Source organism: Leucoraja erinacea, chromosome 8 (assembly GCF_028641065.1).
Source record: "Leucoraja erinacea ecotype New England chromosome 8, Leri_hhj_1, whole genome shotgun sequence".
NCBI classification, from domain to species: Eukaryota; Metazoa; Chordata; class Chondrichthyes; order Rajiformes; family Rajidae; genus Leucoraja; species Leucoraja erinaceus.
In genome coordinates this window covers 28,215,835-28,243,325 of record NC_073384.1, presented here as the reverse complement: position 1 = coordinate 28,243,325, position 27,491 = coordinate 28,215,835, and the positions used below count along the sequence as shown (strand labels likewise).

The 27,491-nt window shown below is 41.3% G+C and overlaps 1 protein-coding gene across 1 annotated transcript; it reads right to left on the bottom strand.

Annotated features, from left to right (window-relative positions):
- Positions 1-1,302: 1,302 nt before the first annotated feature.
- On the bottom strand, positions 1,303-22,507 carry sccpdha.1 (saccharopine dehydrogenase a, tandem duplicate 1). Its single transcript, XM_055639288.1, has 12 exons — positions 22,139-22,507; positions 19,912-20,021; positions 16,534-16,614; positions 15,049-15,178; positions 13,048-13,097; positions 10,785-10,915; positions 9,695-9,812; positions 6,412-6,531; positions 5,188-5,244; positions 3,804-3,915; positions 2,740-2,821; positions 1,303-1,654 (listed from the first exon to the last, which is right to left on the bottom strand). Exons 1-12 carry the CDS (start codon positions 22,323-22,325, stop codon positions 1,549-1,551), a joined length of 1,284 nt encoding a protein of 427 aa, XP_055495263.1. The 5' UTR covers positions 22,326-22,507; the 3' UTR covers positions 1,303-1,548.
- Between the last annotated feature and the right edge of the window lie 4,984 nt (positions 22,508-27,491).

The window sequence follows — 27,491 nt, the reverse complement described above, 5'->3', positions numbered from 1 at the left end:
AAGAAAACAATAATGTCATATCCAAACCTTTCCTATAGCTAGAACATTGGGGTCTTGGCAACATTCTCAAATTTCCTCTGCATCTTCTCCAGTGCAAGAATGTTTCCCCTCTAATGTGGTGAAGCATTGCAGGGGCATGACTTGCATTTTAAACAATATAGCCCTGTGCTGAATGGGCCTATATTAATTTGGAGTCAAAGTTTGCTGTTTGAATAAACATTAGGTTTTACCCTAAGAGCAATGCCAAAGGAGATCCAATGCAAGCTAAATGAATAACTCAATAGAGTAAATCATCTCTGACCATTTAAAAAGTAATTATTTGGTTTCTTCGGATTGTGATAACTTGGGTTCCTCTGGATTACAAGCAATTCATGTCAAAGAGTAACTGACTTCTTTGCCACAACCATCATCATTATCTATCTCAGAAATACTTTAGTGGGGCAATTTTCCCAGTCTACCTGAACAGTGATCATAAACACAACTCCATTGTAAATCAAATTGGCATTTCCAGAGTTGGAATTAAAATCACCATTTGAAATGCGGCAGTCAAATAATGTTTCAACAAAATGACAATTTTATAAACAATTGGCTACAAGCCGCAAGCTTATTTTAAAGCAATTTAAATAATTAGTGCTAAAGTTTTACATAAGGTTACCGTTTACTTGGAATTGGTAATTTAGAAAGGGAAAAATAAAAACTAGGAACAGGTTATTGCTCTAATTAATGCTACATTTCCAAAAATTGTTTCCAAATAATGCATTTCTACTTATGATAATTAACATTTTTAAAAAGACTATTTAAACAAAAGTTCTGTTATAATTGTTCAACATTCACAATTACCAAAACACACTTATGATTCCAAGAGGCGCAGTTTAGCATAAATATTTTCCCTCACTTGCTCATGCACATACTCCCTCCTAATATGACCAGGTCAAATCCTGGTATTTCTTACCTAAAGATTGTTCAACCTCAGTGTGCAACTGTTCAGGAGTTATAAACATAAACTGCAAGAAAAATACATGATGGCCCACAGGTGCAAATTGAATGCAAGGAATTAATAATAATTAACAAAGTTTAAAATGAGGGTTGAGGTCATGCAAATTGAATTTAGGGAGCCTGGTGGCAGATTAAAAAGCAGGATTAAACCTGGGTAACTGGATTTCATAAAAACATTGTCTCCCTCCAAAAAGCACCCCTTAGATTATTTTCTAAACAAAATATTTAGTTCCCCATTCAAAGGATGTTCAGATATTTCATTATAGAAAACAAAATGACAAATTCAACTGAAAAATAAGAGTCAACTTTAGTGTGTTATAATCAACATGTTTAATTTCCATTAGAAATGAACACAAAAATAGTATTTTTTCAGTACCCTTGAGAACAAGTCTCTGAAATCATTTATTCCTTTTGATAGTTATACTGCAATATGGGCAAATAAATTGCTGCTAGAATTGGTTAAATAAAGGTTTCTTACTGAATGCAAGCTTGTCATTGGGGTGAAAGCAGGACTGTTCTTGCAATATGTTGTGCTTCAAATGCATGGAACAATTATGCTTCAGGCCTGCTGATGACAGTGAACTCAATGCCACGCTTATTCAGTCTTTCAATGAGTGTAGTCTTTGAGAATATTGCTCCAGGTGTGAAAACCCCACCCCTAAAGGAGGAAAAATAATTGCAACATATGGTCAAATATGCATTTTGGGCTCTCATATCTGTAGCAATACATACATTGTCATTGGAAAGCACAGTCCCTGAAATATGCATATACATTGAAGCATTTAGACAATAGACGATATTTGCAGGAGTAGGCCATTCAGCCCTTCGAGCCAGCACCGCAATTCAATGTGATCAAGGCTGATCATCCCCAATCAGTACCCCGTTCCTGCCTTCTCCCCATATCCCCTGACTCCGCTATTTTTAAGACCCCTATCTAGCTCTCTCTTGAAAGCATCCAGAGAACCTGCCTCCACTGCCCTCTGAGGCAGAGAATTTCACAGACTCACCACTCTCTGTGGGAAAATTTGTTTCTTTGTCTCCGTTCTAAATGGCTTACTCCTTATCCTTAAACTGTGGCCCCTGGTTCTGGACTACCCCAACATCGGGAACATGTTTCCTGCCTCTAGCGTGTCCAAGCCCTTAACAATCTAATATGTTTCAATGAGATTTCCTCTCATCCCTCTAAACTCCAGAGTGTACAAGCCCAGCTGCTCCATTCTCTCAGCATATGACAGCCCATCCATCCCGGGAATTAACCTTGAAAACCAACACTGCACTCCCTCAATAGCAAGAATATCCTTCATCAAATTAGGGGACCAAAACTGCACACAATACTCCAGGTGTGGTCTCACTAGGGCTCTGTACAACTGCAGAAGGACCTCTTTGCTCCTATATTCAATTCCTCTTGTTATAAAGGCCAACATGCCATTCGATTTCTTCACTGCCTGCTGTACCTGCATGCTTACTTTCATAGACTGATGTACAAGGACCCCCAGATCCCTTTGTACTTCCCCTTTCCCCAACTTGACGCCATTTAGATAGATTTAATATCAATAATCTAGCAGATCAGCATTAAATAGAATCACAAATAGTCTAATAAATGAAATATTCTATCTGATGCAATAAGGAATTTAAGATTACTTTGAATACAAGTGCACCGCACTTTCTTATGCCAAGCACCAAATAGAATAAGCAGATGTTCAAAGCTGAATATATTTGATTCTTAGGAGTTATGAAACTCACCGCTTCGGCAACAACTTTTGTTCCCAGAGTATTGTGATAGCGGCCTGCACCATAGCCATCGGGGTAGCAACATAGCCAGGTTCTGGCAAAAAATAAAAAGCAGCAAGATGTGAAATAATGCAAAGAAAAAGTGTTGCACTATAGAAAATTAGACTTAAGCAGAAACATTTTTTTAAAATATATATTTGCCACTTTCAGCCATGATCATATTGAATGGTGGTGCTGGCTGGAAGTGCCGAATGGCCTACTCCTGCACCTATTTTCTATGTTTCTAAATTCAAATGTGTCCATTTTTCTTTTCCGTCAGTTGTGAGATGTGCTGCCTTCATTAGGGGTCATATTTGTCAGGTACTATTTGCTTGACTAAGCTTTTCCATGAAACACTGTGATCATGTACATTAGGTTTTCCTTGAAGTTACTGTCTGTAATGTATCTAGAACTGGAACATTATGCTTCAAACAGAAGCACTAACTCGGGTGATAAACAGGAAAGTGATGGTTGAAGAGTTTTAATTATATCAGTTGACCGTGCCGACTATTTCATTACCATAAACTTCCCCACTCAACCCTGCCAAACAAGTTCATCGGGTTTAGGAACAGAATTAGGCCATTTGGCCCATCAGGTGTACTCCACCATTCAATCATGGCTGATCTATCCTTCCCCCTCAACCCCATTCTCCCCATAATCTCTGACACCCTTACTAATCAAGAATCTGTTTATCTTCACCTACAAAATATCCATTGTGTTGGCCTTCACAGCTATCGGTGACAATGAATTTCACAGATTCACCATCCTCCGACTAAAGAAATGCCTTCTCATCCCCTTTCTAAAGTTACATCCTTTTATTCTGAGGCTATGGCTTCTGGTCCTGGACTCACCCACAAGTGGAAACTTCCTCTCCACATCCACTCTATCCTGGCCTTTCACTATTTAGTAGGTTTCAATGTGGTCCCCCCACATCCTTCTAAACTCTAGCAGTTCCAGCTCCAGTGAGGTCAAATAATAAAGTAAAATAAATTAATTCCATAATCATAAGTTTAATGTAAATTAAAAATTGCCTGTACCTGGCCCTATCACTTGGGTGCAGATTTTCACTGAAGGATTGCCTTTTTTAGGATCTTGACCTTCCTGATATCCCTCACCAAAGAAAGTCATGGTGAAAGAGGTCTCTTCTATCTGCAAAACAAAATACAACAAGCTTTTTCTGAATTTACTTGCATTTATTCCAGATTCTCTGGTCCATTTTAAAACAGTGTATTCGTAGGTCTCAATTTTCTTACTCTTTAGTTTTGAGACACATCACGAGAACAGTCCCTTCAGCCAAAGCCGACCATCGATCACCCGTTCACACTAGTTCTTTGTTATCCCATTTTAATATTCTTTCCCTGGGGGTAATTTATAGATGGCTAATTAAACATAAAACAAACCTACACTCCTTTGGGATGTGGGATGTGGGACGAAACCAGAGCACCCGGTGGACACCCATGCTGTCACAGGCAGAACGTGCAAACTCCACACAAACATCACCCAATATCAGGATTGAACCCGGGTTTTCTGGCACTGTGAGGCAACAGCTCTATCGGTTTCTAGAGCAGCTGGTCTAGAACATTCTGTCATTAGGGCAGCTTTCTGCAATCAAATATTGTAATGCGATAAAAGAAATGTGTGGAGAGAAATACTACTGCCTGGAATTAATTACAAGGACATTAAATGCAGCTGTATTAAATGTTCAGATATGTAAAGATAACAATACCACAAGTACAGATCTTTAAAATAAATTAGCAGAAACATTTTAAAACATGCATATGGCATCCTAATTATAAAGCTTTATAGTAAAGAGGGCAAATTTGAACCAAATAAGACTTTGGGAACTATATTTGGGTATTAAAATCAAGAAAGGAATTAAATGTCACTGGATAATGATTGATTTTAGTTATGAGGAAAAGCTAAATTGAAGACTATCAAGAAAACGTTTCTGCTTGTTGAGTCAATAATTTGGGAGAGAAATATAAAATTGAAAAGATAGTGGGAATGGCTTGAAAGAAAATTGAGAGACTCGAGAAAATAATTTGAAACGAAAAGGGAGATCAACGTGGCACTTCTTGTGGCGATCAGGCAAACAGACAATAGGCCAATTAGTCCCCTTCCATCTTGTAAAATTCTATGGATTTAATCCGAGACTCCATTTTCACTTCACTGAATAATTCTACTAAAACATATTTTCACAGGCCCATTACCTGTACTAAATTGACATAACTAATACATATTTAAAATGTTTTAATTTCCAAATTTTAATAAAAAATACCTTCGGTAGGAAATACAAAAAATGTAGTTTTCATCGCTTTGGTAACCAGTCCAATTTGAGAGCGAGTAGTCAGATACCATTTATTTGAAAACATAGGACTCGTGTTTGCTTCAAACAAAGATTAATTGGGAAAACAAACGTACCTGCGCTTTGGTTGGCCCGTTCTTTGTAAAATATCCACATGAGAAAAACGATGGATACTATAAGGCAAAAGTTAAACAAAATACTTGACCAATATCTATACATAACTAAACTCTAATCTTGTGTTCTTCCGGTTTTTTTCTATTTGCGCTGAAACTGTACGCGATAGCGTCACGATTTTTCGCCAGCTCACCGTTCTCCGGTGCTGCAAGTGCAACAAGTACGTTCCGATCGGTGGTATATTGTAAAAGTTAGCACGGTTTAAAAATCATAAAAACCGCATGTGCGCAGATCGATCTCCTCTCCTGCCAGTCAGTGCCGCGTGAATTGGTCTCTTCTCCTGTCACTCCCCGGGACGGTTTGCCCCTTCCTGCTTCCAAACGCACCACCATCGCAACGCCCCGCAGCTCCAGCCCCTTCCCCTCTGGTCCCCCTCGCTGGCTCCTGCCCTCTCCCCCGTGATACGCCCCCTCTCCCCCATGGCTCTTCCCCTGTCTTTTCTCTGAGCTCTCCCCCCTTCCGCCCACATGCCAGCGTGGCCTTAGCTTCTGGTGCTTCCGGGCCGATCCGAAGCCTGCCTCTGAGGGCGGTGATGGCTGATGCTCCTCCGGCTCCGGGGCACGCAAGAGGGGAGAGGAGCGGCAACCTTAAGATCCTGGGGAGGGAGAGTGGGGGAGGAGAGGGGATAGAAGGAGAGGAGGGGAGTGGAGTTATGGAGGGAGTGGCTGAGGGTAGGGGAAAGGAGAGGTGAGGGAGGGATTGGGGGAGGGTAGGAGGAGTGAGAAAAGAAGAGGGAGGAGGTGAGGAGGGAGAGTAGGGGAATAGAGGGAGGGGAGAGTAGAGGGGTGGTAGAGAGTGGGAAATAGAGGGAGAGGAGGGCAGTGGGGGAGGATAGGGGGAGGTGAGGAGTGGGGGATAGAGAGACAGGAGGGGGTAGGGAGGTGAGAGGAGTTATGGAGGGAGGGAGGGAGAAGTGACTGAGGGCAGGGGAAAGAAGAGGGAGGGTAAAGAGGAGGGGGAGAGAATGCTAGGGATGAGGGGAAATGAGCTGCGCCTGTGCAGTTGGGGGCTATGGGTGAGCGTTGGGGGCTATGGGTGAGCGTTGGGGGACCGAGCCTCCTGTGTGACAGGGAGCCAGCGGGTCCCACTTAGTCTAATTATTAAAAGTTAAAACTGAATTGAAGCTATAACAACACTTTATGAATACACCAACCAATGTCACTTACTTTCATCATAAGTTTCCTTCCAAAGTTACACTTTGTGAAACACCAGAAGAAGAATCCAGTTACGATCAGCAGAATGACTGACCCAATTCCACCCAAAGATGCATATGAACCATACTGTACCTAAAGAGAACCGGATAAGCATTGATGTTAAATGAGATTAGCTCATCTAATTATAAGAAGAATTTCTCAAAGCCCATGAAATGTATTAATCCCATTATCATAACCAAAGAGTGTCAGAAGCAGCGCGGCATATCTATAAAATTGTTTGTCAAAATAAACCTATATCTACCTATCTATACTATTACTAAAATTCTCATCTTGTCCTCTTCTGGTTTGTGTTGTTTTTAAATTTGCGCAAAAACGGCACTCTATATCACTAAGAATTTTTCGCCACCTTACTCACCGCTCTCCTCTGCTCCAAGTGCACCAAGTTTTGTTCCCATCGGTGAAATATTACCAAAGTTATTGGTCTGTTATTTGCTGGGACAGCGACGCCCTTTCCGGTACCCGCTGTCAATCACCGGCGCCGAGAATAAAGCTGAAGGAATGGAGTGTGGGCTGTGTTCAGCGGGCGGGGGATAGCTGTGTTCGCGGGATGGCTGTGTTCGCGGGCGGGGGCTGGCTATGTTCGCTGGCGGGGGCTGTGCGTGCAACAGGCGCTGGGGACGGGAGCCGCTGAATGAGTCCGGAGCCGGGTCCTGGAGCCGATGAGTGCGGTCGGTGCCAGGGTCGGGAACCGGTGAGCCCACACCCCTCCCTCCCCGACACCCCCCCCCCCCTCCCCTACACCCCTGTGTCGTGTATGAAGGTAGACAAATCTCCAGGGCCTGGTCAATATATCCGAGGACACTGCGGGAAACTAGAGAGGAAACTGTGGGAGCCCTGGTTGAAATTTACGAGTCGTCCTTAAATACAGGAGAGGTGCCGGAAGACTGGAGGGTGGCAAATGTTCTGCCTCTTTTCAAGAAGGGCTGTAGGGAAAATGCTGGGAACAATAGGCCAGTGAGCTTAACATCTGTAGTTGGAAAGTTACTGGAGAGTATTCTGACGGATAGGTTATACAGGCATTTGGACGGGCAAGGATCAGGGATAGTCAGCATGGTTTTGTACGTAGGAGGACGCGTGTCACATATCTGATTGATTTTTTTGAAGACGTGACCAAAAAGGTCGATGAGGGCAGAGCTGTCGATGTTGTGTACATGGATTTCAGTAAGGCATTTGACAAGGTTCCTCATGGTAGGCTACTCTGGAAGGTTAGATCGCATGGGATCCAAGGATAGCTGAATGGATAGCAAATTGGATCCATGGAAGGAAGCAGAGGGTGATGGTGGAAGGTTGCTTCTTGGACTGGAGGCCTGTGACTAGTGGTGTGCCTCAGGGTTCGGTGCTGGGCCCGTTACTGTTTGTCATCCACATCAATGATTTGGATGAGAACATACAGGGCAAGATTAGCAAATTTGCTGATGGTACAAAAGTGAGTGGTTTTGCAGATAGTGAAGATGGTTGTGAAAGATTGCAGCAGGATCTGGATCGATTGGCCAGGTGGGCTGAGGAATGGTTGATGGAATTTAATACAGAGAAATGTGAGGTGTTGCATTTTGGGACGTCTAACAAGGGCAGGCCCTACACAGTGAATGGTAGGCCTCTGGGGAGTGTTGTAGAGCAGAGGGATCTAGGAGTACATGGTTCCTTGCAGGTTGAGCTGCAGGTAGATAAGGTGGTCAAAAAGGCTTTTGGCACATTGGACTTTGACAGAGTATTGAGTATAGAAGTGGGAGGCCATGTTGCAGTTGTATAAGACGTTGGTGAGATTGCATTTAGCGTATTGTGTTCAGTTCTGGGCACCATGATATAGGAAAGATATTGTCAAGCTTGAAAGTGTTCAGAGAAGATTTATGAGGATGTTGCCAGGACTAGAGGGTCTGAGCTATAGGGAGAGGTTGAGTAGACTGGGGTCTTTATTTCTTGGAGCGCAGGACGATGAGGGGTGATCATATAGAGGTGTATAAAGTCAAGAGAAGAATAAATCGGGTAGATGCACAGAATCTCTTGCCCAGAGTGGGGGAATCGAGGACCAGAGAACATAGGTTCAAGGTGAAGGGGAAAAGATTTAATAGAAACCTGGGGGGAATTTTTTCACACAAAGGGTGGTGGATGTATCGGACAAGCTGCCAGAGGAGGTAGTTGAGGCTAAGCAACAGTTAGACGGGTACGTGGATAGGACAAGTTTGGAGTGATATGGACCAAACGCATGCAGGTGGGACTAGTGTAGCTCGGACATATTGGCTGGTGTGGGCAAGTTGGGCCTGTTTCCACACTATATCACTCTATGACTATACAATGTGAAGAAATAGGCAAATAAGAGGCACAAAATTGCCAGGCAAGGACCATCGCCAACAAGAATAGCGGTCAACCATTGACATTCAATAACGTTATCATTATTGAGCCCTCCATCAACTTCCTGGGAGTCACTTCTGATCAGAAATTCAACTGGACCAACCAAATAAATATCTGTGCAGCAATAGCAAGAGAAACACTGGGCATCTTGCAGCACCTGTTGCATCATCTGACAGCCTAAAGTCCTTCACCATTTTTAACATACAAGACAGCTGCATGATAGAATACTCTTCAATTCATAGATGTGTGCACCTCCAACTCTCATGCAGTTTGTAGATCAGCAGAACAAAGCAATGTGCTGGAGTGACACCCATTCACCACAACTCAAAATGTTCCACCAGCTGTAGATTTCCTTGCAGGCCTTTAATCACCCTGACTTGGAAGTGTGGAAGAGCTGCATTATCATTGCTGGATTTAAATCCAGGAACTCACTACCCACTGGCATTGTGGTTGTACCTTCACCAGAAGGGCAATGGTCGTCACATAATTGACACTTCGTTGACTATTTAAGGGCAATTTGTGATGGTCAATTGCTTTTGACCTTGCCAGTGGCCACATACCGAGGAGTAAATACATTTTAGAAAAGTCTTCATCCTTGTAAATGAGCCAAAATGATGCATGAAGAAACCATGCAAGCCTAAATGTTGCCATTCGGGGTTTTTTTTCTGGCAAGAAGAGAGAATATTCCAACAAAACTATGTGATTCTGCAACAACAAATTACATTTATAGGGGGAAAAAATGTATCAATAAGCCCAAGTTTCGAGGTCATGTGAATTACAATTTAGTTTCTCTTTTATCATATGAGCTATGTCCAATGTGATTTTTCATTAAGTTAAACTTAACATGCCGTGAATATTAAAAAAAGAGAAAGCTAAATATACTTACAGGACTTTCCTGCAAGTTCTCATACAGGTACCGCTGTGTGCGTTTGACTACCGAGGCATCAGACCCCAGGAATGGAATAGCATATTGATTTATTTTGTTACTATAAAATGCTCCACCCCTGTGAAGAAATAACATTGTTCAAGGATATGTCTAGTCACAAGTAGGTTTATATCACATTGAGTTCAACTACTTTAAAATCTTACATCATCGATATGAAAACATCTTACTGCTGTGCCTACTACCTAATATTTCTCCTCTCCCATACACATATTCCCTTCACATTATTGCTTTCACAAAACATCAAATTTAAAAAATAATGGGTCAATATATGTTAATAGTCATTTAAGGTTTTGAATCAAAGAGATGATTTCCTTATATTTAGCACTCAAGAAGAAGGGGAAATTTGGAATGATGTTGGCTGGTCAAAAACATTTTAATTTAACTGCATATCAAGTACAGTGGCAAAGGCACAGATGCTCGGGAGAAGAGGTGGAAAGTTAGGACATCACATAAAAATGATATACTCATAAAATGAATTACTTGAAAGCTGTTGAAGTCATACAAACATATTTCCAAAGAGGGGGAGGAAGAAAGGGCTATGGAGAAAAGGAATAAGTACAGAAACATTTAGTGAGAGGCTGGATTGAGAGTCATCGACAAGTCATGCGGCACTGTTTAATTCCTTCAGACATGTAGGAGTAGCATGGGTTTGTGCAGGAGTTGTATGGTAGTAATAGGAACATCAAGAATGTTTCATAATGTGGAGACATTATGATTCCACAACTGAGAGAAATATTTAATTTAAAATGAATGCATTCCCCCATGGTTGCCTATCCCTTTCAAATGCAAATTAAAATTAATCAAATGTGGTTAAATAACTGCAGCAAAAAGTATTTACAATTGAGCTAAATGAAGCATCACAAAATTTGCATTAATGTGAACAAGTTACTATACATTTTTATACCACAGGAGAATAGTCAAAAAAATATCAAACTCAATTTTATAGCACTACTATTATTTCATCCTTGACATCAAACTCCTTAACTAAGCAGCAATGAATTTGAACATTTAAATGGAATGTTTTTTTCACCTGCGTTTTAGTTTGGTCCCAATAATCGGAAGAGGTTTAAATTCAAACTGTCTTCTTAGTTTCTTCAGGTTACTTCGATCAGACATTCCATGAATTGCTGACTTCCAAGTTCCATCGTGAAACCTGGCACCCTATTAAAGATAGAAAGGACTTAGTAACTTTGAGGTAGTAACTTCAAACTAAAATGAAAAATGAGGTAATTCAAACCTTTTTATTAATTCAACCTACTAAATTTACATCACAGACTTAAATAAATTTCCAAGTGGACTGAAGTATAATGCATGCCTTAGTAAATACCGGCCAATGTCCATTTTCATCTGGAATATAATTACTACAAACTATTCAAGTACAACGCTTCACACTTACACTAATTAAACAAATCTGGTACACATGTCCTCCAAACATTTTTCTTTAATCAGAGGGTAGTTGTTGAGGGCTGTTGCTTGAATCGTTATTGTTTGGCATGAATATAAAAGACTTAGATGAGAATGTAGGTGGACTGATTAATAAGTTTGGTGACAACAAAAATTGGAAGAGTTGAAGATGTTTACTTATTCACATATTCTGTTGTGCTGCAGCAAGGAAAGAATTTAATTGTCCCATCCGGGACATATGACAATAAAACACTCTTGTCTTGTTTATTCTCACTGAAATCTGGAAGGTTGCTTGCTGGAAGACCTCTCAGAGGATTAAAATAATGAGGGGCATAGATAAAATAGATAGTCAGAATATTTTTTCCTAGGATAGGGGGAATCTATAACTAGAGGCCATTGATTTAAGATTGAGGGGGAGATCTGAGGGGCAACTTTTTCCCCCACAGAATGCGATAGTCATATGGAATAAGTTGCCAGAGGAAACAATAGATACAATTTCAGTATTTACCGGATGTGAAAGTATTAGAGGGATGTAATCCTAATGCAGAAAAATAAAATTAGCATAGATCGACTTCCTGGTCAGCATCAATAAGTTGGGGTGAAACACACATTTGTGTGCTGTACATTATGGCTGAGCAACTGATCGAAAAACTAGGCTGCTTAAATAAATTTCATTTTCAAAAGCATCAGATTTCAATCTCAAATAAAAAGGTTAGGTTTAAAATATAGACACAGCAGATAGTGGACTCTGGAGCATAAAACACTGCTGATCTGTCAGCAGATCTGTTGAATTACAAGGTCATAAGAGTCATACAATATGGAAACAGGCCGTTCAGTCCAACTGTTTAAGGAGGAACTGCAGATGCTGGGAAATCGAAGGTAGACAAAAGTGCTGGAGAAACTCAGTGGGTGCAACAGCATCTATGGAGCGAAGGAAATAGGCAACGTTTCGGGCCAAAACCCTTCTTCAGACGTCCACAATGAGCAAGATGTCCATGAAAACTACTCCCATTTTCCATGTTTGGCCAATATCCCTTCTACAATTTGTTTCTCCAGCAGTTTGTTTTTGCTTTAGGTTTAAAATATATTTAAATATGCATATTAATCCACATATACTCACAAATAATGTTTATTATCCCAAACAAGTCTATTTATTGTTTGTAGTTTTAGAAAATAACATGGTAAAAGCCCTGTCCCACTGTACGAGTTCATTCAAGACTCTCCCAAGTTAAAAATAAATCAAACCCGTGGAAGCACGTAGAATGAACGTAGCGGGTATGTTGGAGCTCGGGGACAGCAATTCGTTCTTCCCCCGCACAATTAAAGCATGGAATAATCTCCACCCTACTATAGTTACCCAACCAGATGCAACTAAATTTAAAGTAGCTCTTTCTTCCCAATAACCCTTTCTGGCTTAAGTCCTCCCTCCACCACCTCCAGTTTAAATTCCATTTGGAATATTTTGGAGGACCAAGAAACCAAGAACCAAGACGTCTCTTAGTGGCTCGTAACGCTAACGGCAGGTACTCGGGAAACGCGGTAAGCTTGGGAAGACTCGTGAAGATTTTTCAACATGTTGAAAAATGTCCATGAGAGCCCCGAGTACCGAGCGGCCATTACTGTAAATCTCAGAGTTCGAATCAGGGCAAACTCGGGAGAACTCTTGAATGAACTCGTACAGTGGGACAGGGCTATTAATAATAAAAGTACCGATGCCAAATGACAATTATTATTCCAAAAGACAGATCCTCTCAATCAACCCAAGAAATAGCAAAAAGAACTGTATTTAAATATTTTCTTACACTGTTAAACTGGACAGTTAACATGCAACTGTTTAAATACCAGAATTTATCATTGCAAACTATGGTTCAAATAAACAAAAGATAAACCTGTGGTCCTGTCTTCAACATCACAAAGCTATCCACAGCAGTCAGAGTACCTGAAAAATAACATGTAAATATGTATACAATTAATTATTCTCTATATTGCATCAACATTTAAAGTGTCTTGTTATCTATGTATTACTAAAAATCTGATCTTGTCTGTGTGCGTGTCTGCGTGCGTGTGTGTCTGTCATGCCCTGAACTACGCCAAAACGGTACACGATAGCGCTACAGTTTTTGGACCACCTTACTCACAATTGTTTTGTGATGTGTTTTTATCAAGTTTTATTCAGATTGGTGGTGTATAATACAAGTTATTCACATTTAACACTTAAAATGTTTTCACTTAACTTCTCAAGTCTGAAAAACCCAAATCCAATTGCTGGCCGTGCCTGAAACAATGTTGCAAACACAGGACACTGAGTCCTGGCAGCAAGTTTTTTAAAGTTTAAAAAGAGGGAGGCTGAAGAGGAGGGGGAGGGAGTGCTGAAGGATAAGGGGAAATGAGCCGCCCCCGCACAGTTGGGGGCTATGGGTGAGTGGTGGAATATTGCGTTGGGGGAACGGGTTACATTGGGGAACCAGACCTTCCATGTGACAGGGACCCAACGGGTCCCACTTGGTCTAGTTCAATTTAAATATTTTCCATACTTCTAAATCACTTACTAAAAGTACATTGCATTAAAGGCTATAATTGTTCAATTTGCCTCATTAGTTGAAAAATGAAAGAGCTTCAAGAACGTGCAATTTTGCAGGCTGTACAAGGAAGCAGTCATTTGAAGTTCTGCTCAGGCCAGATAAAACTCAAACAGTAATTCTAGGACCAAAAAACAAATTCCAATTTTGGCTAGAGAAAGTGCACTAACCCTCTAATTGTAATCATCTCTGCTATGATGAAAGGTAAACCATACTGGCTTTTTTAATCCTGGGCCTCCTCCATTGCCAGTGAGGCCAAATGCAAATTAGAAGAACAGCACCTCATATTTTGCTTGGGCAACTTATAACCCAGCGGTATGAATATTGATTTCTGCAACTTCAAGTAACCCTTGCATACCCTCTCTCTCCGTCCCTCCCCCACTCTGAAACATTTTTTTACCTAATCCACAGCTAACAATGGCCTATTTCCTTTATCATTACTTTTTTGCATTCCTTTCATTCATTTGTTCTAGATCTCTCTATATCACCATCTATATCTCTTGTTTCCCTTTCCTCTAACTCTCAGTCTGAAAAGGAGTATCTACCCGAAAAGTCACCTATTCCTTTTCACCAGAGCTGCTGTCTGACATGCTGAGTTACTCCAGCTTTTTCAGATTCAGATTCAGATTCAATTTTAATTGTCATTGTCAGTGTACAGTACAGAGACAACGAAATGCATTTAGCATCTCCCTTGAAGAGCGACGTAGCAAACGATTTGAATAAATAATTTTTGTGGCAATGTACTTTTTGTGTCTGTCAAAGGTTTAACTCGGTTCCCATTCAGCCTCTTGTTCCACAGGGAAAACAACCCAGCCTATCCAGTCTCTCCTCTAATTAAAACAGTTCATCTCTGACAACATCCAAGTGAATCTACTCTGCATTCACTCCATTGTAGTTTGAACCATAGTTTGTAATAATGAATAACTGCACATGCTAGTGTAACCATGACTTAACCAAGGAAGTTGTAACATAACCTCCCTGACCTTTTATTCCGTGTAATCGATAATGAGGGCAAGCATCCTGCAAGTCTTCTAAGCCACCTTTCAGGAACCTACTAGATATTTATTACTCTTTTGCCCTTTCATGTCTTTTATAAATACAAGCACCCTCTATAATTTCTACCCCAGTCAGTCCTTCCTTATTTTCAGTTTTCTATCCTGCATATTTTTCCTTTTCATTCTTTATCCAACCCTCGATCTCTCGCTGTGTTGAGGGCTACTTGGACTTTTTGTTACCTTTAACCCAGTACTGCTCAATAAACAAGGCAATGCAATATCAGAGTTAATCATCTGTGCACTTATCATAAATTACCTTTCAACTGGTCCCTGGTGTAAAGTACACCCATATCTGCTGGAATAGAATCAAATCCACAGCTTCCAACCACATATACTCCTTTTTCAGCAGCTGTTGCATCATATTTTAGTTGCATGGTTTCTAAAAACTGTGAATGATAAAACAATTGTAAATTACAGACCCATATTTTCCACTATGTCTGCTTCCTTTACATGCACAACTGTCCCCTTTCACTTGGAACACTCTCCTCAGTTTCCAATCTTCCTCTTACTTCCACTATCTCCGTGAAGCACACTTTGAAGTTACCTTGTTACCACATGTAGTCATAGCTTTAATTAATTGAAGATTGTGGAAAAGCAAACATTACCCAAATGGCAACCTCAAAAGAAATCTCACATTCTCATTATTATTTAAATTAATGATTCATGCATGTCTGGAATAATGACCCAATTTATTTGCATGAAATTTTCAGTTATTCTCTCTATGTGGAGTGGATTTATACTTTGTCATTTTTTTCTGCATTCACTTGTATTCACTTATTATAATTAAGCACACTAGCCCATTATTACTATTTACATGAGATTGCCCAAAACCAATTCAAATGGCAATTATGTTTTAAATGATAGATTATTCACAATTTCTACCAACACATTATTTTAGCTCAGTAGTACTAATAGCATGGCCCTGAACTCTCCTGAGGCTTCATATAAGGATATTGTGTGCAATTGTGGTTGTCACACGATAAAGCAACAATAATCAGAGGGGATGCAACAAGAGAGTATTACAGAACTCTTGTCTTTCTTGCTGCACGCCCTCTGTCATTATCGTTGTTTTGTGCATATCTTCCATTCATTTGTCCTAGGTACTGTCTATACAGTATATCTTGTTCCCCTTTCCCCTGACTTTCAGTCTGAAGAAGGGCCTCAACCCGAAACGTCACCTATTCCTTTTCTCCAGAGATACTGTCTAACCTGCCGAGTTACTCCAGCTTTTTGTGTCTATCTTCGGTTTAACGAGCATCTGCAGTTCCCGCTTACACAGAAAAGAGCAACGGGAGGTGGCACGTTTAAGGATCATGTTGATGCTTTGGCACCAACCGTGCAAGAGCTGGCTGCTCTTGAAAAGGAGGCGCAGTCCTCTTTCTTCCAGTTTGGCTTTCTTCCCAACCAATTGTTCAAGCGCTATTGATTGCAACATGCGCCTTAATTTAGTTCAACAAAGAAACTGACAAGTTACTAAAGATCAAGGTTTTATCTAATTCCATCTTCAGTTGATTAGTTTTGCACATTGATCAAAACAGAGCTTCATTATCCGTGTATATTACTAAGTACCATATCAATGCCTTTAATCAAATTCACATATAATGCATGTGGGAAAAGCACAGAAACACTAGAATATTCAGAAAATGTTGAAATTCTCCTCAGAGAATTTATACAAAGCAGCTTTTTATTTGGCGGTACCTTAAATTTGTAACAAATTATTTATTGAAGAAAATATCAATACCTGAGGTTCACCACTAATGTCGATACAGTGAGTTCCATTTTCAATACAGGCCTTCACCACCATCTCTCCAAAAAACCTGTACTGATAATAGATATAATAGGTATTCTGAAGTTAGTGACCAGCAAAGTTAGGTTGGAGCTGTACCCTTTATACATATATATTGGCATAACAAATGACCAGCCCTGATGAAATGTCTTCAACTTGCAGTGTTAACATTTCTTCTCACCGATGCCTCACCTACTGTGTATTTCCAGTAGAGCCCATATTAAAATACATACAGATGCTTATTTTTCAGCTAGATATTATACGTGATGATTAACATGTCATTCTTTTAGTTAAGATTCTGACCATAAAATGCAAAAAAATGATATTTGAATGCATGCAACGCCCAAGTAAATACTACAGTAATATTTAAACGTGAAATAATATTTTAAAAACAGAAATTTTATTCAAATAATATTGACCAATTTAAAAAACATTGCATTTGAATTCTCCTACATGGCTAAACTTGCTGTTTTAATCCGAAGGGATTTTATATTGTATCTCAGTAATAAATGTATATTACAAAAGCTTTAAAACCTTGCTGTATGTGTATTAGAACATAAAATGAAAGCAAATATAAACATTTTTTAAAAATATGAACCAGTAATAGCACTTAACCTAGTAGAAATAATTTGATTTCCACTGATTTTTGACTATTCTCAACTTACCAAATTCATTTTCATCCTAAACTTTCCAGTCTTAAGGGCCTGTCCTACTTTGGCATCATTTGCGCGTTACGCAGGTTGCGCACGAGTATTTTGAGCATCCCAAAATCCTGGGGAGCCGTGCGCTACCGAGCGTCACTGCATATGCCACCACGCCTCACCACGCACGTGTCACGACGCTTGCGTCATGACACGTAAATGATGTCGCGTAAATGACGCCCAAGTGGGACAGGCCCTTTACTGTACTAAATGACCACATGATTAATTCCTCCCTCCCCCCTCCCCCCCAAGATTCTCTTCAGATTGACTTGTTATGCAGATATATACTTCTTATATGGTCATACAGTTCAAAAACAGATCCCTTAGCCTACCTTGCCCATGCTGACCATCAGATACTATCAGAATAATCCCATTTACCAGCATTTGTTCCATTGTTTATATTCCTTGGGGAGTAATGTTGAGAGAACCTGCCTCCACCATCGACTCATGCATTGAGTTCCAGATTTCATCCTGTCTTTGGCTGAAATCTTCCTCAGATCCTATCTCAACCTCTTACCCCCTACCTTAAGCTAATATCCTCTAGTTTTAGACATTGTGGATGTGTGGATTAGTTTCTTACTATCTACGCCCTCGTAATTTTGTATACTCCATCAAGTCCTTCCTGACCATTCTCTGATCCAAGGTAAACAAACCTAGCCTATTAAATGCCTACTCACAAATGAAATGCTCCATTACAGATAACACAATGGCAAATCCCTTCTGCACTCTCTTCAGTGTTGCAACTATTATGATGCTCGACCCAAACTTTATTCCAAATACTCTCCATGAATAAGCATTTTGCAATAAACATCCCAGTAAAGAGGAAGGATTCTTAAGGAGGGATGAATCAACGACGGTCAACCAAGTTTGTTCTCATTTGCACAAGTACGGAGAGGCACAGATATCACAAAAAATGTTGTTTGCAGCAGCATCACGAAGATTCAGAAAAAAATTATACTTGAATTAATAAAGAGAAACAATATGGAAGCTGAAGTTATCAGTATCCGATGATACCGGGATACAATCAGAATCCAGTAAAGGAGGACAGGAAAGGGAGGGAAAATAATCCATATGGGCAAACTGACAAAGAACATAAAAAGAGACAAGAGTTTCTTTCAGTTAAAAAGAAAAGGACCAAGCAAGATAAGGGGCCTTGGAGAATAAGGGGACCCATGTATAACCTCCCGGAGAAGGGGGGGGGGGGGGGAGAGGGGGGTGGGAGAGGGGGGGAGGGAGGGGGGGGGGGGGAGGGAGAAGGGGGGGGGGGAGAAGAGGGGGAGAAGGGGGGAGGGAGAAGGGGGGGGGAAGAAGGGGGAGGGAGAAGGGGGGGGAGAAAGGGGGGTAGGGAGAAAGGGGGGGGAGGAAGGGGGAGGGGGGGGAGGGGGAGGAAGGGGGGGAGGGAGAAGGGGGGGAGGGAGAAGGGGGGGGGGGAGGGAGAAGGGGGAGGGGGGGGGGGGAAGGAGAAGGGGGGGGGGGGGGGGAGAAGGGGGGCAGGGAAAGGGGGGGAGGGAGGAAAGGGGGGGAGGGAGAAAGGGAGGGAGGGGGGGGGGGGGGAGGAGAAAGGGGGGGGGGGGGGGGGGGGGGGGGGGGGGGAGGGGGGGAGGGAGAAGGGGGGGGGGGGGGGAGGGAGGGGGGGAGAGAGAGGGGGGGGGGAGAGAGTATGAGGGGAGGGAACTTCCCTCGAGCATGAAGCATGAAGGAGAGTTCCAGTGACCTCATAGGACCTCCTAGGACCATGTGTCAACCATGCTGCGAGTTTGAGTCGAGGGCAAACTCTTCTAAACTCGCAGATTAGGTTGCCACAGTGGGACAGCCCCTTAAGCCATTTAGAACAGAGATGAGGAAAAACTTTTTCACACAGCGGGTTGTGAATCTGTGGAATTCTCTGCCTCAGGCTGTGGGGCGCAATTCTCTGTATGCTTTCAAGAAAGAGTTGGATAGAACTATTGAAGATAGCGGAGTCAGGGGATATGGGGAAAAGGCAAGAACGGGGTACTGAGTGTGGATGATCAGCCATGATCACAGTGAATGGCGGTGCTGGCTCGAAGGGCCAAATGGCCTACTCCTGCACCTATTGTCTATAGAAGGTACTATGGACATCCTATTAATACTGAATAATGCCAGAGGGGAATTGAATGCTATCGTTATCACTAGAGAAATAGTGGATAGACACAAAATGCTGGAGTAACTCAGCGGAACAGGCAACATCTCTGGAGAGGAGGAATGGGTGACGTTTCGGGTTGAGACCCTCATTCAGTCTGAAGAAGGGTCTCACCCCATTCCTTCTATCCAGAGGTGCTGCCTGTTACGCTGAGTTACTCAAATATTGTGTGTCTTTCTTTGGTGTAAATCAGCATCTGCAGTTCTTTCCTACACATTGAGTAATGTTGGATCAGCTACAATCCAACTTAATGACAGAGCAAACTCATGGGACTGACGTGGCTTACTTGTTCCCACTTAAGATTCCAGCACAATAATTACCATTGCACAAATTAGAAATCTCCGCCCCCTTAAATGTAAAACTTGTTTTAAATAACACCATAAAGGTATTTAAACATTGAAACTATCAGAAAAAAATTATGCTCCAGAGGTGGACATGTTTCCTTCCTTTGTGTTCTAAAGATATACTTACAGGTCCTACACAATTGAGGATAATGGATCCCTGCTGGCACATGGCAGTAAGTGTGGATAAATCATTTAAATCACAAATTATGCATTCTTTAGACTTGATTTCTGGAGTTCCTGAAACAAGATAATTTTATTGAAAAAAAAAATTAATCCTTTATACCAGAAAACAAAATTTTTAAAATAATGTTTTATTTTTGTATTAAAATGTGAACTATTTCATTTTAAATTGATGATATGGCATGCATTAACTAATGATAGATTCGTAAAAAATAAATTTACCTTTATGTCTTTTTTTGTTTACTTTTGGACTTATTTGTGGTATGAAACCAACCTATCCAACAACAACATTGAATGTTTGAATTCAAAAACATTCAACTGTATACATTCACTAATACATTCAACTGAGACTGAATGGGAACTAGGGGCTGAATCCCCTGGCGTGCAAATAAGAGGAAAAGGTTCATTTAGTCGTGTACCTTCCACCAATGGAAAAAAAACATTGGCTGGCATTGAACAACCTCTGCCCTTCTGCAGCTGAGACAATGTTAAAAAGGCTATTTATAATTTGGCATAAACTGGAGTAAAAGACCTAACATTTCAACTAGACATACAATTCAAACTGTTCTTTTAAACATGAGATTAATAAATGCAGTTTTTGTTTTAGGACTAAATTGTGAGGCTGGATAGCTGAGCAGATTGCAGCTGCAAGAACACAGCTAATGTTTATTATTTAACTGGTTTTGCAGATTAGGAGGGCTCCAATGCAATTATATTTGAAATTAATTAGATTAGCTCTTTTAAAAATATATAACAGCACACTTTAAACTAATTGTAACTTTGCAAAGGACTTTGTGTTGTTATCCCACACATCTCTCTGGATGCTCAAATGCCAAGTAACTACATAGTCCTACGTTAGTTAACCTGCAACCCCAAATATTCAGAAAACCATCAGCTTCAAATTTCTAACTGCAGACCTCTTCAAAAACACTGTTCAGCACAGTTTCTTGAACATCCCAATGCCCCCCAATGCCATATGAATTTCACCAATATGTTTGACACCTTCACAGTGGATTTTTCCCAAAGTTATTTTGCACTAGTTGCAATGTACATAACATGCAACATTTCAAGCATTTACCTGGATGTTGTCTAGAAATTAGGGTTGTAGTTATAAGGGGAAATTAAATATTCAGAAGACAGATAGTGACTTTACAGAGGTTTACAAAGTACGAGAGGCATGCATAGGACAGACAAACATGGGCACAGCCTGTGCCCACTAGTTCTCTAGTCCCCTGGCCCAGGAAAAAAAAATTGTCGGTCCTATGTATGCCCCTCGTACTTTATAAACCTCTGTAAAGTCACTATCTGCCTTCTGAATATTTAATCCCCCCTTATAAGAGAAGAGCTTAAACATTCATAGGAAATCGGAGGGGTACATTTTACACACATTGGGTTGAATGTATGTAGGGGCAGAAGCAATTACATTTAGAAAGCATTCAAATAGATACTTGGATATTAAAAGGCTTAGTTGGAATAATGAAGGCAAATGGAATTTGCAATGATTGGGTTCACAGTCTGCATGGAGGAGGTGGGCTGAAATGGCATTTTTTTATTTTGTGCGAATCTATGATTCTAAGACTTCCAATCCCTATATCCTGGATACAAATCCTCCTATAAATAGGTTAAAAATGCTGGAGTAATTCAGAGGGTCAGGTAGCATTTCTGGAGAAAATGAATGTGACATTTCGGGTCCGGACCTTTCCTCAAACCCGAACCGAAACATTAAGCACATTTCCTCTATTTATCCCTCCCCCCTCACTTCCCTATACCAGGTCTGGCTGACGAAACTCAAACCCATCCTCAGGCCTGGCTGGTTCCCATGCCTTCCCCATAGCTTGGCTATCTCTCCCGTTCCTCCACTTCTCTCTCACCCTCAGTCTAGTTGTCTTTTCGCTCCACTACTCATCACTATCCGAGCCCGTCTCTCGGCCTCTCTCTACCCAATCCCATTCCAACTCTCACCACTGAACTGTTTCTCCCCCATCTGCCCGGCTTGCCCTTATTTCCACCTCCATCCAAAGTGCCATCTCTCCCCCGTAAAGGATCCACTGGTCCTCGCCCCAGCCCAACCCATCAGGTGGCCTGGCGAACCCCTCTCCCGGGTCTGGCCCCCCATACACCGCCTCCATCAGCGGCCTTAACCAACCGACTTGCCCGCTCCCCGCCGCACTCACCCAGGGCGACCGCTGCTCGCTCCAGTGTTTGCTCCAGTTTGCTTCGGTTCCTACCGGCGATGGCCCACGTTAGATCCTGCAGCCCCACGGTGGCAGATGCCACCCGGGCTACCTCCTCCACCACGTACTGTCCGGTGAAGCCGGAGGCGCCGAACACGATGAATTGATAAGGCCTGTTTGCCGCCATCTCTGTCCAGTCCTCGGGATCAGCGAGCGCCCGACGGAGGAGCTGGAGCTGGAGCTGGAGTTGGAGTTGGAGCTGACTGTCAGCACCCACCTTCTACCGTAATACAGGCGCTGCACAGCCAGCAGAATACAAGCCGCACCAACACACGGACAGATGTCGGAGAAAATGTACAACACCCGGAAACCACCCAGACTTCTTTAATCCCCTTCTTTTACCTATATTTCCTTTCAAAATAATTGTCTTAACACGCCTTTGGACGATCTATCATTAACTTGTTTATTTTGTAACAGCCCAGCTTGCTCCTTATTCTGTAATTTTTCTGGATACTCTAGCCATGGTCGAGTTTAAAAAAAAAACTATCTCATGGCTACGCTCTAAACTATGTATCTTCAAATTGCTATATCTTATTTAAGGTTAATTTTCTCTCACAATCAGATCGACTGCTGCAGGGCTTCAACCCAATGCGTCAACGACTTATAAGAATATTTTAAGAAGTGGATCTCTGATCACCAGAGTTTTAAGAGCAGTACTGCAGTTTGAAGTGCAGCTTCCCAGTCTCATGCCCTGTAACGCGTAGTTAGTGTTTGTTTTGATGTAATTATTGCAAATTACCTGAACAATTTAGAGATGAAACGTTATTGGTTGACTTATCCATCTTTCAGAAATTTGTATTTCAGATTTTATAATGGAAAATGATTGCACCTTGGTAGCTTTAAAATTACAAAGAAAAAAAGCCGTAGGAGAGGTTGAGGCAGGTATTATACCAAATTTAAAAGACTACTTGGACAGGTAAATGGATTAGAAATTCAGAGGGATATAGGTCCAACATGGTCAAATGGGACTACCTTAGACCAAAGATCTTATACCTTAGACTGGGGTCTCTTACTAGGCATGGACATGTTTCCGTTCTGAATGACTCCATGATTGTAACTCTTTCACCCTCCCCCCACCCACACAGATGCTGCTCGACCTGTTGAGCTCCTTCAGCAAATTGATTGTTGCCAATTCTCTTATTTTGTTCTAATTCCCTCATTCACATTTTCCCCAGCCAGATAAAAAGGCCTCTTCCTCTGCTGTAGCAATTGCGTTTAACAAATTAGTCAGTCATGCAAAGATTAATCTAATATGGATAAAATCCTACAATGTGAACATGCATGAATTTGACAATAAATTGGCAATCACATCCAGATAAGAGGTACAGTAGTGGTTTAACTACTTCCAAGAATTTGTTCATGCTGGGTTCTACTCTATCAACAGTTTTTTTATCCCCACTGTGCCCTAGTCAATATAATTATATAACAATTACAGCACGGAAACAGGCCATCTCGGCCCTACAAGTCCGTGCCGAACAACTTTTTTTCCCTTAGTCCCACCTGCCTGCACTCATACCATAACCCTCCATTCCCTTCTCATCCATATGCCTATCCAATTTATTTTTAAATGATACCAACGAACCTGCCTCCACCACTTCCACTGGAAGCTCATTCCACACCGCTACCACTCTCTGAGTAAAGAAGTTCCCCCTCATGTTACCCCTAAACTTCTGTCCCTTAATTCTGAAGTCATGTCATCTTGTTTGAATCTTCCCTATTCTCAAAGGGAAAAGCTTGGCCACATCAACTCTGTCTATCCCTCTCATCATTTGAAAGACCTCTATCAAGTCCCCCCTTAACCTTCTGCGCTCCAGAGAAGAAAGACATAACTTATTCAACCTATCTCTGTAACTTAGTTGTTGAAACCCAGGCAACATTCTAGTAAAATATCTGGTATTATCATGAGGCAGAATGCAGTCTCCAGGCTAGGCACTGGGTTAATACAGCTAACTTCACTATTCCATTTACATCTTTATACACATATCAGTCTTCTCCGTTTGTCTTGTGTCATAATTTCTTTGTTCAATTATTTGGCATGCCTTCTGTCTTGTTACAGCCAATTCGTTCTGTACAATTTTAAACTTGTTTTATCCCATAGCATTTCTCAGTTCTAATGAACCATTTATTCCTTTCCATATGCTGCGTGTCCTACTGAGTACTTCCTGTGTTTTTGTTCTTAGTTCACATTTCCACAAGATAGGATTTTGTATTTATGCCTTAATTTGCCAGCTTGTTTGGGTACATGCATTTTCAATGTTCAAGCAGAAAATTTAGAATGAGTAAAATTATGAAAATTAACTATCGGACTTTTTCATTAGATTTTTCATTAGAATTAAGCTTTTAAATGTTAAAATGTTTAACTGAGATGCATTCACATAAATTTAAAGAGGTGCTGGAAAGGAACAATCCAACACAAGTAACTAGATGCAATCCTGTGTGTAGGTTAAAAAAAGTCAAGCAAGGTCAAGTTTATTGTTGTATGCAATTAAAATCTTGTTTGCAGCAGCATCAAATGCACAGACTCAGACAACACACAAAACATATACTGTACATTAATTACACGTAGATTCTATATGACAGTTAGAATTTAAAAAAACTGCATAAAAACTAGACCTAATGCAAAAATATACAACTAGAAAACCAGTCCATGGCAGTGCTAAAGGTGGTCCGCTTTGTCCTGAGGCCGACATACGATAGGGGTTGTGTAGGATAGTTCAAGAACTTGATAGTTATAGGAAAATAGCAATTCCAGAAATGTACAAGGTGGTACTGAGGTGGAAGATACTTTTGTATCTTCTGCGTAACAGTAGCTGCATGAAGAAGGTATTGTCCGAATAGTAGGGATCTTTGATGATAGATGCCATGTCTATGAGGCGGCACTTCCAGTAGATGCTCAGCTGGAGGATAAGAAATGGACTGTAGATGTTTTGGGTCGAAACCCTTCATCTAAATTTGTGAACAAGGGTGATGCAATTGTGGTCTAGCAGACTGATATGTGCCTCGCAGAGGCAAGATGGGAGTTCTCTGACATCCTAATATCTCCTCCTTGATTATGATTCTATAAATATAAAATGTACAATAAAAACACATAGGTGAGGCTACTCGGTGTTCAACACCATCATCCCCAACTTACTTGTTACCAAGCTCAGGGAACTAGGTCTCTGTGCATCACTTTTCAATTGGATCCTCAACAACATTGAACAGTTTCAGCACAGGAACTGGCACTTCGATCCATATTGTTTGTACCGAACATGATGCCTAGTTAAACTTATCTTATCTGCCTATAATGATCCATACCCCTCAATTCCCTGCTCTTTCATGTGCCTGTCTAAAAGCCTCTTAAATGCTCCACCACCACCTCTGTGATCTGACGATCTGTATCCACCACCACTCCTGGCATTGTGTTCCAAGCCCTCACTAGACTCTGTGTAAACAGTTAGCCCCGCACAGCTCTGTTAAACATTCTTCCTCTAACCTTATACCTCTCCAGTGCCCTCCTTAATGCCCTCTAGTGTTGGACATTTCCACCCTGGGAAAAAGGTATTCCCAATTTATGCCTCTCGTAATTTACGATTTACTTTTATCAAGTTTCCCTCAACCTCTGATGTTCCAGAGAAAACAATCTAAATCTATCCAACCTCTCCCTGTAGCTAAAACCCTCTAATCCAGGCAGCATTCTGGCAAACCTCTGCTGCACCCTCTCCAAAGCCTCCACACCTTCCCTGTAATGGGCCAATCAGAACTGCATGCAATAAGCCAAATACGACCTAATCAAAGTCCTAGAGTGCTGCATCATGACTTTCTGACTCTTATATTGTGTCGCTAGCAATGAAGGCAAGCATACCATATGCCTTCTTTACCACCCTATCTACTTGTGCTGCCACCTTCAGTGAGCTATGAACTTGAATATCAAGATTACTCTGCACATCACTGTTATTAAGGGTCTTGTCATTAAATGTATACTCTCACCTTACAATCAACCTTACCAAAGTGCAACACCACACATTTGCGCGTGTTAAACTCAATGACTTCTTCATCATCAGAACACAATTGGTACCAATGGCAACAACTCTTCCCCCTCGATAAGCATAAACACAGGGGCAACTCAAAGCTGTGTGCTCAGCCCCAGCTCTACTCACTCTTTGCTCATGCTTGTGTAGCCAGACACAGTTCCAACTCCATATTTAAATTCACTGATGACACCATTATTGTTGGACAAATTACTGCTAATGATATATCAGAGTATAAGAGGGAGATTGGTGTTCTGATTGAATGGTGGTGGAACAACAATTTTGCTCACAGCACTGACTCCCATATCGTCACAGATCATGTCACTTCAGGAGAGCTGCCCACCACAACCTCCATTCTGATAGTTTTCTAACTTTGTACTGCTCTTTCTATATCCCACACAAGATTCACAAACTGGACTGCCTTGTACTCATTATATCTGCCTGCTCTTGCCTCACTAAACTTGGATCCTCATACTTCAACTCTATCTCTTCCCCCTTGTCCTGTCCAGGACACCTCCTATGCTCTTAATCTATCTGAAATATCTTGACCTGAAACACCTATTGTCCATTTCCTTCCACAGATGCCGGCTGACCCGCAAGTTCCTCCAGCTGTCTATTTTTTGGTACAGATTCCACATCTGCAGTTTGTTGTGCATCCTGTGTGGTTATCTGCATTTGACACAACATCAGGTGCTTAATCAGCCCTGCAAACCATGGTTGGCTTATCTTCCATCTTTCCTCTGTGGTACTGATCTGATTGTAAATATGGGGGGAGGGGGGTGGTAATATACTGGGTGGATTGAAGGGTAGATTAACAGTCAGAAAATAGAATTCAGGATTGAATTAGTCATTTCCAGTGCGAGGCTATGACTATTGGGATGCCTCAAAGATCGGTCTGCGGCCTCTGATGTTCACAACCTACATGGTCTCTAATGTTCACAATCTACACGATGAGTCCGTGTAATATCTCCAATTTGCAAATGATACATGGCTGGAAAGCTTTGAAAAACAAATACATTCCTTCCCCTCCCTAGCCACTATCTGAGGGTTAACCTGGCCAATAGTCAGCACAAGTTAGACGATCAGGTATGTGGACAGAATGCGGAAGGATGCAAGAACCACAGGGCTGTTGTAGTGGGTGACTTTACCTTCCTCAATATTGACTTGGAGCAAGAAAATTAAACCAAACAGAATTTGGTAGGTGTCTCCAAGAAGCTTTCTTTCAACAGTATGTGGATAGTCTGACTTGAGGAGCGATCATACCGGACCTTATATTAGGACAC

What these genes read in the sequence shown, in the direction of transcription:
- sccpdha.1 (XM_055639288.1), bottom strand. Translation starts at nt 22,325, where the DNA reads ATGGCGGCAAACAGGCCTTATCAATTCATCGTGTTCGGCGCCTCCGGC. An exon ending in TCCTCAATTGTGTAGGACCT is followed by an intron (nt 16,615 to 19,911) that starts GTAAGTATATCT and finishes ATCTATTATCAG; the next exon opens with TACAGGTTTTTTGGAGAGAT. An exon ending in AGAACTTGCAGGAAAGTCCT is followed by an intron (nt 6,532 to 9,694) that starts GTAAGTATATTT and finishes GGTTCTCTTTAG; the next exon opens with GTACAGTATGGTTCATATGC.